General features: G+C 44.6%; 2 protein-coding genes across 8 annotated transcripts in view; one reads left to right on the top strand and one right to left on the bottom strand.

Annotated features, from left to right (window-relative positions):
• LOC108026609 (cyclic nucleotide-gated cation channel beta-1) overlaps positions 1–19,474 on the top strand; it is a 64,164-nt gene that overhangs the window by 28,272 nt on the left and 16,418 nt on the right. For 4 of the 7 annotated variants that reach the window (XM_050887631.1, XM_017097590.3, XM_017097591.3 and 1 more), the window contains 3 exons: positions 14,213–14,971; positions 15,426–15,780; positions 16,082–17,142. In XM_050887631.1, the coding sequence (XP_050743588.1) occupies positions 14,213–14,971; positions 15,426–15,780; positions 16,082–17,142 (2,175 nt within the window). The remainder of the gene's footprint in view (positions 1–14,212; positions 14,972–15,425; positions 15,781–16,081; positions 17,143–19,474) is intronic. The other 3 variants (XM_050887634.1, XM_017097593.3, XM_050887633.1) reach the window with 1 other exon arrangement.
• Positions 9,653–10,861, bottom strand: LOC108026611 (trypsin). The gene is made up of 3 exons (XM_050887636.1): positions 10,521–10,861; positions 10,191–10,467; positions 9,653–10,134 (listed from the first exon to the last, which is right to left on the bottom strand). The coding sequence occupies exons 1-3, from the start codon at positions 10,760–10,762 to the stop codon at positions 9,736–9,738; spliced, it is 918 nt and encodes a 305-aa protein (XP_050743593.1). The 5' UTR covers positions 10,763–10,861; the 3' UTR covers positions 9,653–9,735.

The raw sequence follows: 19,474 nt of genomic DNA, 5'->3' as shown, positions 1-19,474 counted from the left end.
CTCGAGTCCGCCAGTGGATTCCCACTCCAATCTGCCTTTCGCTCAGCTGAAATGGTTGACTTATCAACTAAAGTGCCGCATTAAAAGGAGCAAAGAAAATAGTAAAGCGCTTCGCCCTTTGCACATTTGCAGGGCCATTGAGCTGCACTCCCTCCACTGCCTCCACTGCTCCTTTCAACCCCTTTCGAGGCACCCCGCAATCCTCGAGCTCCGTCAAGTGGGCAGGGTGCAGACAAAGGGCATTGGGAATGGTCAGATAAGAAGATATGCAAATGATCTGCAGCTGGGAGCGTGTGCGACTTAAGTTGAGTGCCCACCACCCGCCTGGGAAGAAGATTAAGCTGAAGTGATGAAATGGCTATTTACTTACATGAACTATTTATAAGCTGAGCACTGCAAACCCCAATACCTCCCAATATCGAAAGAGTCTCACAAAGAAGATTTTTAAGATTAATATATTTGCAGTACCAGACTAATATCCTATATACTCAAAGGACTTTTTAAATAAAAAAGTTTTTTCAAGATTAATTTATTTCACATTTATAATTCCCGCCTTATAATCTTAAGTAAAATACTGGACTTTGCATCTCGTTGTCCCCTAAAATGTTGCTCATACGCATAGTGGCCCACACACATTTTGGATAAAGTACCTGCAAATGAGATTGGTAAGGCTTACGAAAAATCACTCATACGCAACGTTGCTCATGTATGGTAAGGTGTGTGTGACAAAATGAGGCACATTTGCTTAAGATAAAAATTGGATATTTTTGTTTTTGCCCGAGTCTTATTTGCTCCCATGATTTAAGCTTTAATAAAAGGCCAACTAAAGTTCTTCTCCCAGATCTTTTCAATGCAAATGAAAGTGTTTGAACGACCACTCTCGCGCACACATGAAAACACAGACGCACAGAGGGCCAGACATCAAACATTAAGCACTTAAGGCCATGAATTTGATTCTGGTAGGGAGGACGGCGTGCAGAGGACGGAGGGTAGAGGGCAAACCGAGTTGCAGGGACAGAGATCATGCGGCGACATGTCAGGCATATCAATCACTTGCCCTCTGCCGTTTCGCCGAGCATAAACCTATTATTTTCCAACCGCAACTCCCCCTCCCGGCTGGCTAAGCCTGGCCAGTGGCCGATGGTTCTACTCATGTTTTTGCCAACTCCGCAGCAGCGATGATAATTCGGTCAGCTCGGTCTGTCCCGACTTAGTCGTGCGTCGGCATGTGGGCCAGTGGGCAGGATTAACTTGCAGGGGATTAACAGTCCCAGTGACCGCAGACGCAGACGGAAGCGGAGACAGGGCCGAAACCGAAGTTGGGGGCAGCCAGCGCTGCAAGGAGGCAAACCAAATAGCTTGTTAATGTGTGACCTTTGCGTCAAATATGCCAGTTGCTGCTTTTAATCGGCCCTTTTCATTGCACAAAAAAAAGCGTGGAAACAAAGCTTTACAAGTTTTTTCCACACCGATAGGAAAAATTAAAAAGTTAACTCCCTACTTTGCGGCTTTTATTGATAATAATTTTATTATTTGAATTTGTTAAGACTGAAGTACATTAAAGATTTTTATTTTAAATTTTAGAAAATATTTTTATTTATCGACAGCCCAAATCGAATCACTTGCAAAACAGAGATACTTTTTCACTGTGTGCAAGTAAGATACATAATGTTCCGTATACCCACAGCTTCGGGCTGTGGCAAACTTTTTTAAAGGAGCAATTTGCTGCTGAATTTATGTGGTAATTACCACAACGGTCGCGCTGCAGCAAATTAAGTTTTGCCAGCTGGCAGCGAGGAGCACGACACGAGACATTTTGCTGGCCAACTAAGCGGATTACAATTTTAGACTTGGCTCTCGTCCTGCCATCCCCTGAAATTTTGTTTTTTGGGGTTTTGGTCTGCGGCGAAATTTGCCTTTTTACAATGCGATAAGCGGAATTTAGAAGCCAGCTGAATAACAAGAAATAAGTGGGTTGAGGAGGAGCTTAGTCGCTGTGGCAGTTGGATCACGTAGTGCCTTAAAGTTGCAATTGGCAGCGGGGTGCAAAAGAGAATAAAAAAAAGCTGCAGTCTAATCGCATTCATGCTGCCAATCGCCGAAATAGGTGCCAGTCCGAGAGAAAGCGTGAAAAATGCGCTTAAATGCTGCTGGAAATGACAACCGTCCCACTCCTCACCGAGCATGATGTGATTTTCACGTTTCCCAGCCACCCAAGGGTTACGACCCCAATCGAGTTACGAACCAAATGAACTGCGGGCGTTTACTTAACGGCCCCCCAAAGTCAAGTAAAAGTTTCGTCCGAGAAAATTATGAAATGAAAATTACCAAATGAAGTCGGGTTTTATGTTATCTCTGTCTGCGAATTGAACAATAAAAAGTTCAAAGTATTTTGATGATCCCCTCCTCCAAAGGAATTTCTTTATAAACCAATATGCCAGCCAAGCTGGAGCAGAAATGGCTTGACATTAAACTCAATGCGATTAGGTCGGACATACAAGCTGAGATGAACACTTGGGGGGAAATTGAAACACCGAGGAACATGTAGTACGAGTATTGGGACAAGAAGCCACTATTGATTGATAGCATTCGGAGCCATCCTCTGATGTGTGTGCTCTTAAATTTGATATCCTTTGTGAGGAGAATAAATAGCTCAGCAGGACTGCCTGGAGTGCTGGCATTTCTTTGCTCTGGCCAGGGCCCTACCCATATTATAGGTTCGCTAAGCTTTTTGCGATCCGTCCTGTCTTGCTGCAGGACATTAATGCACAGAGAGAGGGACGACTCCATGTGACCCAAATAGGTTTCGTTTTAGGACTTAATGGCATAATGACGGCAGCACTGCTGCAACAACACCCACAAGAACGTCGATTGAAAGCAAACATGCGACCAAAAATTGGGAACAATTTCCCAGGAAAGTGCTTCGCCGCCCTGTCCATCCCAGCCCCTTGCCCTGCGTCCTTCAATCGACCACTTTAAAAAGTTGCCACAAAATGAAATTGAAAAGTCAATACAATGTAATTGTTGTCCCTCTCCCCCGAAAAAACTGTGTTGTCCTTTTGCCGCAGCCAGCCACGATGTTCATTCAATTTATTTGTAATTTTTTAACAATTTAACAGTTAAAAAACAAACCAAACAGGGAAAAAGCGAGGATAAAAAGTCGAAAATAAACTTTTGCACCCAGCGAAACACACAAAAATATATGTATGTACATTTAAAAAGGGGCAAGACGGAGTGCGAGAGGGACGCCTTGAAAATGGTGGCCCAAAGTAAATACAATTATGCGGAGCAACAACGCAGGAAAACAACAGGGCTAAGCAAATGTTCGCCACGCCCACCCAACGCCCACTCAAAAGCCGCGTGCTTAGAATGTGTAATTCATTCGAGTTTGTGCACCCACTCTCGCCATGTTCTGTCGACAGAAATTAATTTAACTTTCGGATGGGTCAGAAAGTGGACTCGAAACACCCCCACCCCCACATCACGCGGAAAAGGGTCAGCAAGGTCACGGCCCCGAGTGCTGGATGTGCATTTCGATCAATTAACATTTCCACAAGCGGCTTACAGGCTCCTTAATGCGATTAATGTATGAAATTCACTTAGGCATGGCCCTTTAAGGGGACGGAATTTGCACGATTTAAAGGGAAACGTTTCACTGAATGGACCACTACTACACAGTGAGAAAAGTTCAACTTATAGCTAATTTAAATAACTGCTTTTGATTTGTGTGTCCACATTTTGTGGGATTTTAAAGCAGGAACACCAAATATACCATGCAAAGCACAGTACTTTAAAATAAAATATAAATAGAACACTAAGAAAATACCACGGATTTTGGTAAGCAATATTTAAAACTCGAATAAAAATAATCTATTAATCTGTTCTAGATCTATTAAATCAAAGAACCATTGACTAACACTTCGGTTTTTATAATGTTTTAAATACATGTGGACTCTTTCTGCTTTTTCTCCCGGTGCCCTAACTCTCCATTTGCGGCCGTCTGTTTGTCTGGCGAAAGTTTTAATTATAGTTGCTGGATCTGTTGTTGCATGGAATGCTCATATCCCCCGGCCAAGATGCTGTGTCGGAAATTGCAACTTGAAGCGGTTCTAGCTTAATTTGACTTGCAGAGCACACACATACATGTACACTGCAGAGCATGGGTGAGAGCCAAAACATTTTTGGCTCAAACGCCCAGAACTGTCGAAACAATGAAGTACGAGCAGTGGTGCCAACTCCAAAAGGGGAGGGAAAACTATTTGCGGCAAGCAGAAGGCAAATGAATGCAACGCCCAGCTCATGCAATGCTTATGCAGCAGTAATAATAGTACCCGTAATCACAGAATAACAACTGTGCTTGCAAATTTAAAAAAAACGGGAAGCTTTCTATTTGGCATGCAAAGTGGTTTTTAGCCAGCAGAATCATTTGGAATTTGGATCTTTTGTTTTACGACCGGATAAAATATCCCCAAGTTATGCCAGTTTAGTAAAACCTTCAAACGAATTGCCAGTTTAGCTTTAACAGTTTTTCGGGACTACTAATATAATGGAGAGAGCAAGCAAGTTTTCGAATAAACTCAAGATGTGTTTACAATTTTATTTCGCTAACGAATAAGTATTATTTAAGCAGTCTAAAGTTCTCCGAACTGGATTTAATAAAATAACTTTTTATGAATAGTTAAAAATTACAACTTAATTTAAGCAAAAACCTTAACCACCTTAACCTTAACCAGGCTTCAACGCCTGCTTGTTTTACATACATTATGCTCGCTCGATTCGTTTGCTCTCGGCTGTGAAAACAAGAGAACTCCAGATCGTTTTTCCCCTGCTTTTCCCCATGTGGTTTCAGCCGAGAAATGGGGGAAACCTTAACGGCAGAATTTCGGTGAATTATTGATTTGTGGCTGCGGTGGAAGATAAAGTGCTGTGCCATCTGCTGCTGCAGCAGTCAGCCAACTGAAGCGTTGCGGGCAAAGATAGTTATTTCTCCACGCCGGAGCTCGGAGCAGGGCAAAAGTGCTTAAATGGCAAACGTTTTTCGGACTGTGAGCTGCCGCCGGATAGCGGCAATTATGCCATTGCAGGAGTCCAAATTGAATCCGCTCACTTGGACTCGCCCCTCCACTCCGCCATTTGCATAATCAGCTGGCGGAAAATGTTCATTGCATACGCACGGGGGCAGACGTCGAGTGTCGAATGAATTTGTGGGCGCATATTACGCATACGCCTAGTTGGCGCAAATTGCCCCATTGGCTTCTGTTTTATCGCTGGCAAAAATTAAAATCTAAGCTCAAAGTTTTTCCTGCCCCTTCACAGTGTTTGTGTCTGCGGCTTTGTCCTAATCACATCACGTGCGGCTGTCTTGTCTCACATTACACACTTTGCTGTTTGGGCTACACTCGAAGAAATTGTGATAGGAAAAACTCCAAGCTTCAGATAAAGGAAAGAACTTTGAAGAATTGAGATACATTTAGGACAAAAGCAATAAAATATATTTTGCCTTTTTTTTAATAGATTTATTGCATGTCAGTATCTTTAGTTTTTTATGTAGTTATTAGTTTTTTTTTTTAATTAATCGCAACAAAATTAAACATTCGAAAGCGGAGTTTTTAATTCTTTTCAAAGGTATCTAAAAGAGTCGAACTCTATTACGAGTATTATATTTTTGGCAGCATACTTTTAGGAACCCTTCTTGGTGTTTTCCATGCCAGCTTTTAGTACTTGATGAGATAATAGAAGATTTTAATATGGTTTGCCACCAATTTTCTTGGAACTATTTGTAAAAATAGAAGCTGTTTGGTTTGCCAAGTGTAAGGGTAAACACACACTCGCACGTATATGTATATGCAACTAACTTTGTGGCCAAAATTACAGGCCATGTGCCGGGCTGAGCCGAGCCGGGCCGGGCTGTTGGTCTAACGTTGTCTGCTTTTGGCATTTGTCGCAATTGCCGTTAACTGCCAGCGCGTGTTGCCTGCCAACGTTTCATTATCAAAGCCGAGTTTGCCACTAAGCACGTCGTAAACAATAAGCTGGTCCCCTCAGTTTTCGCTTCTGGCCCTGGTGGCCCACGCTCATTACTTTCGTCCCATTACGGGGACATGGTCACAGGGCATGGAACACGGGACAACGGCCCCTGGACAGCTTTATGGCATGCATACGCATATGCATACGTACGTATAAATTCTGCTTAAAATCGTTTAATATGCCGCATTGTGATCTGTGTGGAGGAGGCAGGCCTAAATAATTACCATTACAATTTCAATTTGCTCCTTCTTTTTGATGTTTGCGAGCAAGGCCCGCGGGAATAGAGACGAATTTACCGCTCCTTCTCTGCCCTTGTCGAAATAAATTCCACGGCTTTGGGAGAAATTCCGCAAAACATACGGAATAATTCATCTTGGCTTTGTCTAGCTAACCTTGCCAGCAGCATGTGCACGCCAGACAAATTCTAGACATTTTTAATTTAATTCCCAGTTTCAGTGTAGTTCGTGCAATTGACATTTCACTCACAACCGACTGCTAAGTGGTCGCACTCTAATTTAAATTAAACTAATTTGTAAATCTCATACACACACACAAGCAAGCAGGGAGGACATTCTTTTGTGTGTCTGTGTATCTCTCTGTTTGCCCTCCACATGCCCTTGTGTATATTTTTAACCCAAATCCATTAGAGAAGTTACTCAAGAATCCTTTAGATATTTATGTGCTGTGAGCGCTGTCTTAACCCCCAGCGCACACTCACACACAAACCCAGTGGCATCTGTGCAGATGCAGATATTTTCGCAGATACAGCTGCATTCCGAGATACAGATACAGATTCGTACACAGTGCAAGTGCAGTTGCTTGGCTGCGAGATTCTGAGCTGAGCGAACCGAGCACAGCAGAGGTCACATCAAGTAAATAGCAACGTCGTCGGGGCGAACAAATACGCAAACATTTATAAGACTGCTAAGCTCATAACGAAATGCACTTACACTGGAGAACAAGCTGACTACACATACAAACGTGCAGGGTGACCATAGTCTCCTACCGGATTTTGGCCCGCTAAGCAAGCTAGCAGTGGGAGAAAATTCGAGTACAATTGTTGTTAATTTACTAAAATAATGTTTGGATTATAAAAAGACAAATTATCGAAAACTTAAATTATCATATGCCAAAAAATAAGGATAAGAAATTTTCCCTTTTTCTTTACCTTTATATTTACTTCAGATATTATTAAAACTTGCATTCTAAAGAATAATTAAACAAATAATCAGTTTTACAAAAATATATAAATATATAATAGCTATAATTAAACTCGATTCTCATGGAGTAAAATTAAAAAAAAAATTTAGGATGATAAATAGTTTTAGTAAATATTATCCGATGAGCAGTTAGTTCCTCTTTTAAGACAGACGTTTTTTGATATAAACTCTCATAACATTTTATAAGCACCTACATTGGGATCCATTTGCATTTATCTCCGTGTATCAAGCATACGCCAAGGGGGACGAGCGACAAGCGAGCTGCGGAGCTCATCTCCCATTCACGTTGACGTCCCGGGACACAGTCGCTTTTCAGCTGGCTTAGCCACCGCTCAGCGGTATGCTAATACTAATGGTCCCCAATCGCGGAAAGGGCATTGGGATTGCGTTCGGGATCGGGTTCAGGCCAAAAAGAAGCCGAAACGATTGTGCAGCTGGCCAAAATGTAATTAACTGCGTATTCCCTGGGAAATAAAGATATTCGGATGTGGGCAGCCGCCAGCGCTTGTCACTCAATTTCAGTGCTGCACCCGCATTGCCCACACACATCCTCGAATATCCTGGCGTGCAGAGTGCAGGCTTCGTCCTTTCGGATCTTGCATCCGTGCATCCTCGCCCTTGCCCCCATGTCCGCGCATATTAAGAGTTTAATGTAAATGTAATGAGTGCCAGCGCATGCAAATGAACAGTTTGGCTTTGCCCGCCGACCACGCCCCCGGTCCCAACACCGCCCATCTCACGCTTTTTATTGCCTTTGTGGTTGCAGCAGCTGCGCGGCATCCATGTTGCTCCACTGCTAATGAGTTGAGTCACTTAAATACATTGAAAGCGCTGCAAAATTAAAGTACATTTAGCGGCGTCATCCGACAGGAATTTTCCCACACGCGCAAACCGTGATTTTAATGGAAAAAGTGCTGCTAATTGTTCCTTTAGGAATTTTTAATAAACTGAAAACAAAACTAGTTGCTGGTTTCTTATTTCGCAACGGTTTTTTATGTGGGAAAATGGCTCGCTCAATTTAAAATGCTGCAGTCAAAAGGTAGCCGTTGGCAAAACTGCTTTCTCGATCTTAAAAGTGTGTAAAGCTCAATACAATCTGAAATTCTTAAAAAGTAGATACATTTTTGACATTTTACAAGATTTTTTTTTGTACTTAAAGTTTCTGTAACTGGTAGGAACTCGTAGTTTAATGCTTAAAAAAAGTAATAGGTCCTAAAATGTATTGTCTCATAGTAATAAAATTTTGCAAATACTATTTAATCAGGAGTTAATCACTTTGTAAGCGGGATTCCAAAGAAAGCAACTTCAACCGATAATTTAGGATTCAGATATCTTGCGGCCTTGCTATCTAAACTTTTGCGGGTGCAAATGGAGTCGCAGGCTTGACCATCTGCTACTTCCGCTGTCAGACATGCCACAACTTCACCGGCCTATTGTCTTGTCAACCCGGGGAGGCGGCTGTTAATTGAATTGGCTTCTTCGCCGGCGACTCTGTCACATCTGCTCCGTCGGCTCCATCTGGGCCAGATGTTACACCTGGCCACGCCTCCACATATAGATTCCCATCGCATCGCTTACACGCACGTGCCCCCACTACATAGGCGTGGGGCACGCCCCCCATCGCACCTTAATACGCATTCATGCATACCAAACGCCGAGCACGAGGATGTACCGGGACGAGATCCTTTGCCATTTGAACATGCGAGCGGGAGAGGGAGTGGGAATGAGTTTGGGGAAAGCGATGGTGGCAATGAGTCCCAATGAGTCGCAATGATGACGGCGCCCTACACAGTTTCGCAGTTTCCTTGCTGCCTGGCCCAAAAGGGCGTTTAATTAAATGAAGTCGTTTGCATTAATGTCGTCATTACGCATTTGCCTACGGAGCTCTTCGGCCAGAATAAAAACGAAATGAGGGCAAAATTCATTACTTAAATGGAGAGCAGGTGCCTGGCCTTTGTTGTCTGCCGAGAAACACAAGCTTCGGATTCGTTAGCCATCGCCAGGCATTATGAACGCCGTCCCCCGTGATAAAAAAGCGAGGGAGAGGGTTGGATTCCCCTCGCACGCAAACTCAATTCTCGCTCGCAGCCAGTATCGAATTTCCCACTTTCATTTCACAGCTCTGGAAAATCAAATTTTTGAGTGCTCTATTGCCCTTTTCGGGCAGAGGGCGGCCAAGTCAATTATAGCCGCATGCTCGCGGCCCTCGTCCGCGCTTTGTGTCAGTTGGCAGTGGGCAAGGACTGTTGGCAGGACCTGCGGACCAAGCTGAAAATGTCGCTAATCTAACGCAAGCACTACTCTAATAGCTGGGTTCTAAAATACAACGAGTTCTGTGTATTATCAATTAAGCAAAGCACAATGTATCTAACGTTTTAAATGTGTACGTAGATTTAGTTGGAGTTCTGTGACCTGTTACATTACATTTATTTTTGCAAATACAAGGCATTTTGACGAATTCTTAAAAACTCTTCACTCTCTCAGAATTTTAAAAAATGTTTACCAGATAATTTGGAATTATATTACCATTCCACCCGACTTTAGCTGGAATAATTAAAAGGAACCCCATAAATGGGAAAGGCCTAATGGCGCTGGACAATCTATAGGCCGTAGATCTTATCCATTTTATGTTACTGTACACGTCCGTATAGACGGACGGAATATTAGCGCAGCCGCAGCCAATCGGATAGGCGACTATGCCGACAATCACCCTGCCGTTTATCATGGGGGACCCGATGTCGCCGCTGCAGGGATCGGCGTCCGTGGTCTCATTGTACTTGGCGGCACACATCATTCCCGTCCTGTAGTGGCGGAAATGCTTCTTACATTGCTCGTTGTCCAGAAGAGACACTTCCAGGTGATAGATTCTCACTGCCAAGGGTCCACCCTAGAGACATTGGATCTAGCTTAGAGCTTCAAGAACAGAGTTGGTCTATGGCTTACCGCGTACAATCTTCCCCAGCCGAGAACAGAGTAATTTACGCCCAATTGAGGCGATGCATTAGGCAGGTGGAGGAATCCGATCCGAGGGTCCTTCAAGGGCATTTTCACCTGAAGTCTCAACAGCGCCATATTCCAGGTGTTGTACATGGTAAAGTTCTTTGGGACGTAGACCTTTTCCACCGGCGTGCAGATCGTTTTGCCAGGAATGTATCGAAGTCGGCTTGGGGATCCGGCCACCACCAGCAGCCAGCGAGCCTTGTACATTATCTTGGCTTGGCTGCGGGATAAGGGAGATCAGGATTTGTTGTCTATTAACCCAATTAACCCTACCCCATGACACAGTGGGCGGCGGTAATCACCCAGTGTGGGGATAGCAAACCCCCGCCGCAAAAGTGATTGTCGCCAAAATACTTGTTCGGCGTTCTGGATCTGATGGAGACCACGTACTTGGCCATCTCGAGGGTCTCGTCCCCGTAAAATTCGGGCGAGGACAAACGCTTCATGCGATGCGCTCCACTGCAGATCATCATCATCACTAACAATACGGCTACATTATGGTATTTCAGCGCCATATAAAAGTGTAAATCTAGAAAATATATCACTCTTATCACAAATTTTATTTAAATCTTGAGAGATGCCGATATGATGTGGTGCTGAATAACAAAATGTTCAGCCCAGCAAAGTTTCATTCCTTATCAAATAATGTGATATGGGAAATTTTAACTGGTTTTCAAAACAAAGTTACAATTTTTTAATTTTCTTTTCGTAGTAAGGTAGCTTAAATTTCGGTTTATTCGACGGTTGACTGTGCTGTTACGTTTTGCCTAACGTTTTTACGGCTCGACTTCCTCTTTGTGTCGTTTAAGTTTCCATTTCCACTTTGAGCCGTGCTTGGGTCCACCCTACCGCCCACCCCGTTTCCCCGCGCTTCGCGGCCGCGTGTTTGTGTAAGACTGAAGTATGTTTAAGTAAAGTTTGCTCGCCAACTTTTGTCAAAGTATTTTGTGCTCTCGAATATTTTCATTTGCCCAGGCAGCTGCACCAAATAATTGAGGTTTAGTTTTTGTCCGAAATTCCCTCGAATGCCGCTTTGGCAGCATTTTTCTTTGCAGACATCGGTTGGTTTCGCTGGGCAGGCAGAGAGCAACCGAAGCCGAACCAACTTGTGATGATTTGCGGCAAGCAAATTTATTGACAATTCATGGCTCATGGTTTGTGCCCGGAGCCCAGAGGCCTGCTTGCCTGTGTGAGTGGGGCCGTTCAAGCGTTTTGTTGAACTTTTGCTCAAGTTTGTCGCAAGTTTCCGTTTCCGGCTGGCAGGCCATGACAAAGTGCCGCGCATTAAGCTGGAGATTTTTCATTTTTCCTCGCTCTATCTCGCTCGGCCGCTTTCCCTTTCCGCCCGTGCCCTGTTTTTGTTATCTCCGAGGTCGCAGCCAAGACAAACCAAAAAGCGTAAAAGTTTAAATTAATGACACTCAACTATTAGCAAAATTAAATAGTGCCAAGATTATGTCTGCAAACTTGGAATGCGGTCAGGGCCGGGACGGGTTTCCCTCCCGTCCCACTTCCCTCACAGTGTGTGTACACGTACAGCCTCGACTTCGGGCCGGAAACGGCCCAATTTGCGGTGACAGCGCCTGAAAGTGGGCAACAGACTTGTGAATTGCCAATGACGCAGTGCCGTGCATTGACGTTGTTTGCGTGCAGCTCGAACTTTTCCCAGACATTGAAATGCACTCTCTAGCGAACTAAGTTTGTGCGGAACAACTGAAATCAAACAAGTGTGCCGACTACAATCAGTTTTCAGACTAGACACTGCGCAGTAATTGGTCTTCAACCATGCAAACCTGTAAATTGTAGTTAAATCTATATCTATATTTAAGCTTTAAAAGATGCAGGCCTTTTGAACAATTAAGGAAACGAGATATATTGGCTACCATTTCTGCACAAATAAATGGCTCTTAAAATGTATAAATCGTATTTAAATCCGTTTTGCACAGAAACTAATTAGGTGGTTTCTATGATTACAGGTATATTTTACCTTTCATTGAAAGTAAGCCGTTTGAACAATTAAGAATATCTTATTGCAAGCCAATTGTGCAGTTTTCCAATAGACTGACTGCTCTTTAGTTCAGGTGTCAGAAATTCTTACTCGCTTGTAAAATTTAATTGCAGCTTAGTGAGTGAACAATTGTTGCCAAACGTTCAGAGTCAGATTACGTAATTTGTATCGTTTTGTGCTTACAACCCCCAATTTTGTTTCCAAAAGCGGATTAAAAATAGTGAATTAGCCTGATAAACTTCACGTGCATTCGCATTTAATGCCGTAGGGGCGTTGTGATAGCTGGGGAATTCATTTTTAATTCATTCGCAGCTAAATAACATTTATTTTTCCGGCTCGCCAACCGCAGAAGTATTTCAGCGCAGGGCGTGGATGACGTGAAATTAGTTAATAAATAAACGCGGTCAAGTTGATTTGTATGTGGCCATTAAGCGCGAATTAATTAGAAATTATTGCCCAGCGAGGAAAGTGCAAATTCGTGTCAGAGGAGCGCAAAGGCGAGAGGCCGGAGTGGGGGCAATGGAAATGGCAGGTGGGCCAAAGTAATTGACAATTTTTGCATTTTAGTCGCGACGCGACTCGACGCGACAGACCTCGACTCGAGGCAATCTATTCAGCATCATTGTTTGGAGGCCTAATTGAATTACGCCGGCCAGAAGCTGAGCAATAATTAAAAGCGGTCTGCCAATAATCAATGGCCAGGCACTCAGCTGGAGGCAGGTATCCATGTAGCCCAGTGTCCTCGTATCCTGGTGCCCTGGCATCCTGGACGGGGGGAGCAACAGGCGGAGGACTCGAATGGCTCGTAATAGAAATAAATTGGCGCCGCACGGAGTTCGCTGGCGACATCGCAGATACAGATACAGATACAATATCTGGAAGCAAACAGTCCTGGCCATTGTCTGTCTGTTCGACAGTCAAGTGGCACTTGAGCCGGTAGTCCTTTGGATACAGGATCTTCTGGGCCAATCCGTACGGACCCCTTGCGTGTGGCAGCTCATGAATTTCCAAGTGCCAGTTGCCAGGCAGCTGGTTAAAAGTAATGAAGCTCCTACGGCGTGTGTGCCTTACTCATCGTCCTTATATCACCTCCCCTTTTTTTTTTGTGTTGCATGCTCCATTTAGGCGCACGTAATTAAATCTAACTTTATTAGCACATTTCTGGAGACTCGAAATGGTGATAGAGCAACTTGGTGCGAAGGTGACTAAGACATCACCTTACAGTCAGGAAACTAAGTTTTGCATGCAGCAGTTGGCAAAGATATTTTCAACTTTCATTTCAGTCACTCACTTACATGCTAATTCAAATTAATTTAGATGTAGAAAATAGCTTAAACAAAATTTTTGTGTCTAAAAGTATGCAATAAGATCTTTAAACAGCATTTAGAAAATATAGAAACCTTTAAATGTTTCGAACCCCTACCACATACTAGTTCATAAGAGTTCAATTTGTTTACATTTTTCTGTGTACAAGTCCTGGTAAGAGTTAACTAGACCCATAACCAAATATTCATAAGTCCTAGCTGTACGAATACCTTTGCTCCTGTAAATCTCGTTGTTGTTTCTTGTTGAATGTCGTTGCTATTTGATAACGTTATTGCAGTTGAGTTGTTGTTAAAGACCAACACTTTCAACACCTCCACCACCAACCAGCAAACCACCTGTAGCCACCAAAAACCACCACCAAACCACCAAACCAATCCTATCTCACTCGTTCTTAATGTGATTTATTCACTCATTTCTGTGTGTTTTTGTGCCTCAATCCCTTACATTCGCTCTAGAAAAAACAAAAAAACAAAAAGCAAAAAATGTTATTAATGGAGACTTTCCAATTAATTATACTCTATACTCTTGATCACATTTCTCGTGCTCTTCCCATTCGAACATTAATCAACGCGAAACCAATTGCACATTAATCGACGCCAACAAAAACTCTGCCACATTGTGGCAATTGCAGCTGCCACGCCCAGTTTGAGGCGGTCGACGGCCATAGATGGCGATGCAGATGGCAATGACAACGAAAACCATGTCGATGGTTATGACGCAGCTAACGATGACGACGCTGATGACGATGGCGATGAGCGATGGCTGAGGACGCCGGATCAGAAGGCTCAAACTCAGGCTCATGCCGCTCACAATGACAGGCTGCAGACCAAAACAAGTGTCGCAATACGTCAAAACAACGGCTGCAACAGTAGCAGCAGCAGCAACTACAGGACAACAGCAACGTCTCAGTCAAACTTTGGCCCAGGACTAGCGCCAAGGGCCAGTTTTCCGGAGATAATGCAGCCCCGCCTCTCGCTCAATGGGCTGCTCAACCCCTCGCTGATGCCCTCGCCCCGCCCCCTCTACCGGGATCACAGCTCGAGGTCAATCAACCCGCTGACCGCCTACGAGCAGCAGATGGCCGAGCTGGATGGCAGCTTCTATGCGAGCAACGCCGGATATCTGGGCGCCGGAATGGGCGGAAGTGCGGGCGGTGGAACCACCTGCACCAATCTCACGGTGGGCGGAGGTTCTACTGGTATTTCAGCGGGTGCAAAGGCAGTTGGTGGTGGTGGACTCTCGCAAGTGGGTGGCACAGGCGGTGGTGGTGCTGGTGGTGCCGCCATTCACACAACCGAACTCTCGATCACACCCACAATGGCCGGCGACGAGCAGTTCATCGATCTGGGAAGCCTGCGGAGGTTTTCGATCGATCGCCAGAGCTTTCTCGGTAAGGCCGTGTGATCCCAGGTCCCAGATCCCTAAAAATAAAAACAAAAGCTTAGAAATAAAACAGCACTTTTGTAACGAAAAAGCATACACAAGTTTAAAAAAACACAATAATAAATATTTTATTTTAGTAAATATTCCGTACTACTAGACAAATCATTTTTTATAACGACAATGTACTTGTATTATTTATTATTGGGCGTTATGGCAAGCACTTAACTTTTCTAATGAAACAAAAATATTACTGCTAAAATTGCTCTGATCTTTCAATAAAATACATCAAACAATCGAAAGCGCTGATTTTTTGTACCCCCACAGATTGACATCCCCAACTGCTCAATATATTTGTATCCCATCTTCAGGCTCTTAAAATTATATAATAAAATATAAAATAATAATGATAATAACGCTATTGATAAAATACTATCTTACATATCTTTCAATGCCGCCCGCAGATCTAGGACCAAAGTTTGGCATGACCCAGCCGAAATTCGGGCAGAGTGTCTCGCAACAAGGTTTCTTCACTTCGCACGACAGCCTGGCCACACCATGCGCCTCCAGGGCCTCCAACTCGCACATGGCCACCGTAAGCACTGCCTCAGAAATGGATCTTCTGCACAACAAGCAACGCAACAAGTCGCGGGGTCGCCTGAAAGCGGCTGCCAGCGGCGACCAGCCGCTCCTGGGCACCTGGAACCGGTCCACGGGCCGCGGCTCGCAGGATAACACACTGGCCGGCGGCGGAGCCACCAGCTTGGCCATGGGCGGCCACAACCAGTACGGTGGCAACTACTGCAACGGCACAGATCGGTAGGTACAAACCTAAAGGTTCTCTTTATAATATTTAAGCATTTATCTCGGCTATCGAACTGTTTATAACACCTTTTAAATCTTATATTTTACAAAAGAAACCAAAATCTCTTTTAAATGTAACTAAAAGTATGCAGTGAATAGTGACTTAAAAATATATTGCTACATACTTTTAGGTGCACTCAAAATTATTTATAACATAATGTAATTGGAATTTTTCAGAAAAAAATCCGATTTAAGTTATTTAATACAAAATTAAATACCTTATGATAATAATCCTGTTTCTTTCCTGTTCCTACAGCTACCCGCGCTCCCGATCGCAGCAGCAGGGGCACCACAATGCCGCCCAGCAGGCGCATCACCCCTACCAGCTGCAGCACTCGGCTTCCACGGTGTCGCACCACCCGCACGCACATGGTCCACCCTCGCAGGGAGGCCCGGGAGGGCCAGGTCCTCCCCACGGCGGACACCCCCATCACCCGCACCACTCGGGCAGCGCGAGCGGTAGTGGGCCCGGGTCGCATGGCGGACCCCCGCACCACCAAAAGCCGCGGCGAACGGCCTCGCAGCGGATCCGAGCGGCGACGGCGGCCAGGAAGCTGCACTTCGTCTTCGATCCGGCGGGGCGACTGTGCTACTACTGGTCCATGGTGGTCTCCATGGCCTTCCTGTACAACTTCTGGGTGATAATTTACCGCTTCGCCTTCCAGGAGATCAATCGGCGCACGATCGCCATCTGGTTCTGCCTGGACTACCTGTCCGACTTCCTGTATCTGATCGACATACTGTTCCACTTCCGCACCGGATACCTGGAGGATGGGGTGCTGCAGACGGACGCACTGAAGCTGCGCACCCACTACATGAACTCGACGATCTTCTACATCGACTGCCTGTGCCTGCTGCCGCTGGACTTTCTCTACCTGTCCATTGGCTTTAACTCGATCCTGCGCAGCTTCCGGCTGGTGAAGATCTACCGGTTCTGGGCCTTCATGGATCGCACCGAGCGGCACACCAACTACCCGAACCTCTTCCGGAGCACGGCGCTCATCCACTACCTGCTTGTGATATTCCACTGGAACGGCTGTCTCTACCACATCATCCACAAGAACAATGGCTTCGGATCGCGCAACTGGGTGTACCACGACTCTGAGTCGGCGGACGTGGTCAAGCAGTATCTGCAGAGCTACTACTGGTGCACCCTGGCGCTGACCACCATCGGGGATCTGCCCAAGCCGCGCTCCAAGGGGGAGTACGTCTTCGTGATCCTGCAGCTGCTCTTCGGCCTGATGCTCTTCGCCACGGTCCTCGGTCACGTGGCCAACATTGTGACGTCAGTGAGTGCAGCGCGAAAGGAATTTCAAGGTGAGTGCAGAATTTTAATTCTTCCTTTCTGAAAAAAATATATTTTCGGCCCAACTACAACGCAATGTGCGTAAAATATACACTGTGCGTGTAACGGCAGAGCGTGAGAAAGATATCAAAATTTGAAAAGCTAGACTATGTCATTATTCCGATTTCCCAGAAAGAGAAAGTAGTATCCACTTCACTATTATGTGAAAGTGTTTTACAGCAATAAACAAGGTTTATTTATTATAACCACAAAGAAAATCAAACCATTATTCATAAATCACAGCAAGCTGTTCCTAACGTCATTATCCTTGCATTCCTTATCGTTGAAATATTCCTTAAAGCACCATGAATAACGACTGTTGATGCACAGGAAATACTGGAAAAATATAACAACAAGGGTTTTCTCAACAATCAGCATAAAAATATTTTCTTTAAACAATCAATGCTCTGAAGGCTATCCTAAGTACTTAGCCTGATTAATTGCAGTTTTTGTTCTATGGAAAGAAAGGAATAATCTCTGATTGATGGTGCAGTCCTTAAAATCCCAGCTTGCAAAACTCAAGTGCTCTTTAGCCCAAAAAAATTGGCATATAAATAAAGCTGACAACATGATAAAAGAAGGAAATATTAATAACGCCACCCAACTTATCACCGGAATTCCAGCTTTGACTTTTCCTACGAAATGAGAAAAGTGAACGTCAACAATAGAGGCGAAGGTATTTTCCAGCGAATTGGCAAAGCTGACCAAAACTTGTTGCTCATGGTTGTCCTGACAACCCAACGAGGACCTTGCAGCACATGAATGCTGGATGGAGAAGAAAGGCTACAGGACAACAATGGGAAAATGCTCTCGTACTTATCCTAAAGCTGCGTTGTTTGAAGGGGGAATGTATATGATTGTGCGGGTTGAAAGCTGTGCCATCTCGGCCAATTTTATGCAAAATATTGAAATCTGGCGCAGCTATGGCAATGAGATGATGCCCCTGTGCGAGCGCCAGCGCCAGTGCCAGTGCCAGAGCCCGTAATGCCCATTGTGTCATACAAGGAGCGCTCGAAGGACCCGAAGGACTCGTAGGCTCAGTTGGGCGTGCGGCCATTAGCTAAATGAACTCGTTTACTCGGCCGGGCCATAAATAACTGGACGAAATGCAAGAGCAATCCAAGTCAGCTAAGTGGAAAATGCCAAGTGAAAGGCAAAGAAGGACTGGCCTAGGCTACACTCGAAATATTTTTGGGGCGCTTGAGTGGATTTCCGTACAACATAATGACCTTTAAAACCTAGAAATATCGTTATGATGATCCTTACTTCTGATTATGTGTGAATCCATTCTTTACCAAAGGTTTTTATATAAAATCATGATAAGATTAGGTAAAAACAAGATTACTGCATATCGGTTGAAAAATGATTTCATTGTAATGATTTTTGGAACATACTTTTTTCCGAGTGCACGCGCCAGGAGGAAAGACGCATTAGAGGAAGCGGAAACGAGGATAAGAAGAAGCGCCAGCAGTGGGCATCATTTCTTGCTTTCATTAAGGGCAGCGTCAGCTGAAAAATATTAAAGCCACTCTCGACGACATCGAGTCAAGGTGGCTTCGGAGGACTCCTGCCAGCAGGGGGCAAACAAAGCACAATTGGACGCCGGTGGGCGTATCCGAAGGGGGCGTGGCACCTTGATTTCTGCTGGCCATTCCTCCTGGCCAAGCCACTTCTGCGTCTGCTTCTGCTTCTGCTCCATCTTCCTGCAGCCTTTCCCCTCTAAGCCCCGCCTGCAGCTGCCGGCCAACTGGCAGCTGACGTGTTTACACAACACTTTGCATGTGTGTTTGTGTGGGGCCATTGCACATGTGTCCATGTCCATGTCCTCTGAAAGGGGGTGTGGCAGGAGCAGGGGCGGCAAAGTCAGCAAGCAAAGCTCTGGCGGCTTAATGGACGAAACGTGCTGCTGAATTAATTTCTGGCTTTATGCATTTTTTCCTTTCCGTTTTCCTTTCAGACGCCTTCATTTTTTTCGCCAGCAGTCAGAAATATACTTCAAGTATAAAGTTAAAAAATACAATATGTTGTTTTAAAGTGGTAAAAAATAGAAACATATTGTTCATATTTATACGCTTGCAGAGGGTATAAGGATTTCGGTCAGAAGTTTGCAACGCAGTGAAGGAGACGTTTCTGACCCCATAAGGTATATATATATATTCTTGATCAGCGTCACTAGACGAGTCGATCTAGCCATGTCCGTCTGTCCGTTTGCCCGTCCGTCTGTCCTTCCGTTTCTACGCAAACTAGTCTGTCAGTTGTATAGCTATCGGGATGAATCTTATTCAAAAGTCTTCTTTATAATGC

The sequence above is a fragment of the Drosophila biarmipes genome, chromosome 2R (assembly GCF_025231255.1).
Source record: "Drosophila biarmipes strain raj3 chromosome 2R, RU_DBia_V1.1, whole genome shotgun sequence".
Classification (NCBI taxonomy): Eukaryota; Metazoa; Arthropoda; class Insecta; order Diptera; family Drosophilidae; genus Drosophila; species Drosophila biarmipes.
This window is presented reverse-complemented; position numbering and strand designations above follow the sequence as displayed.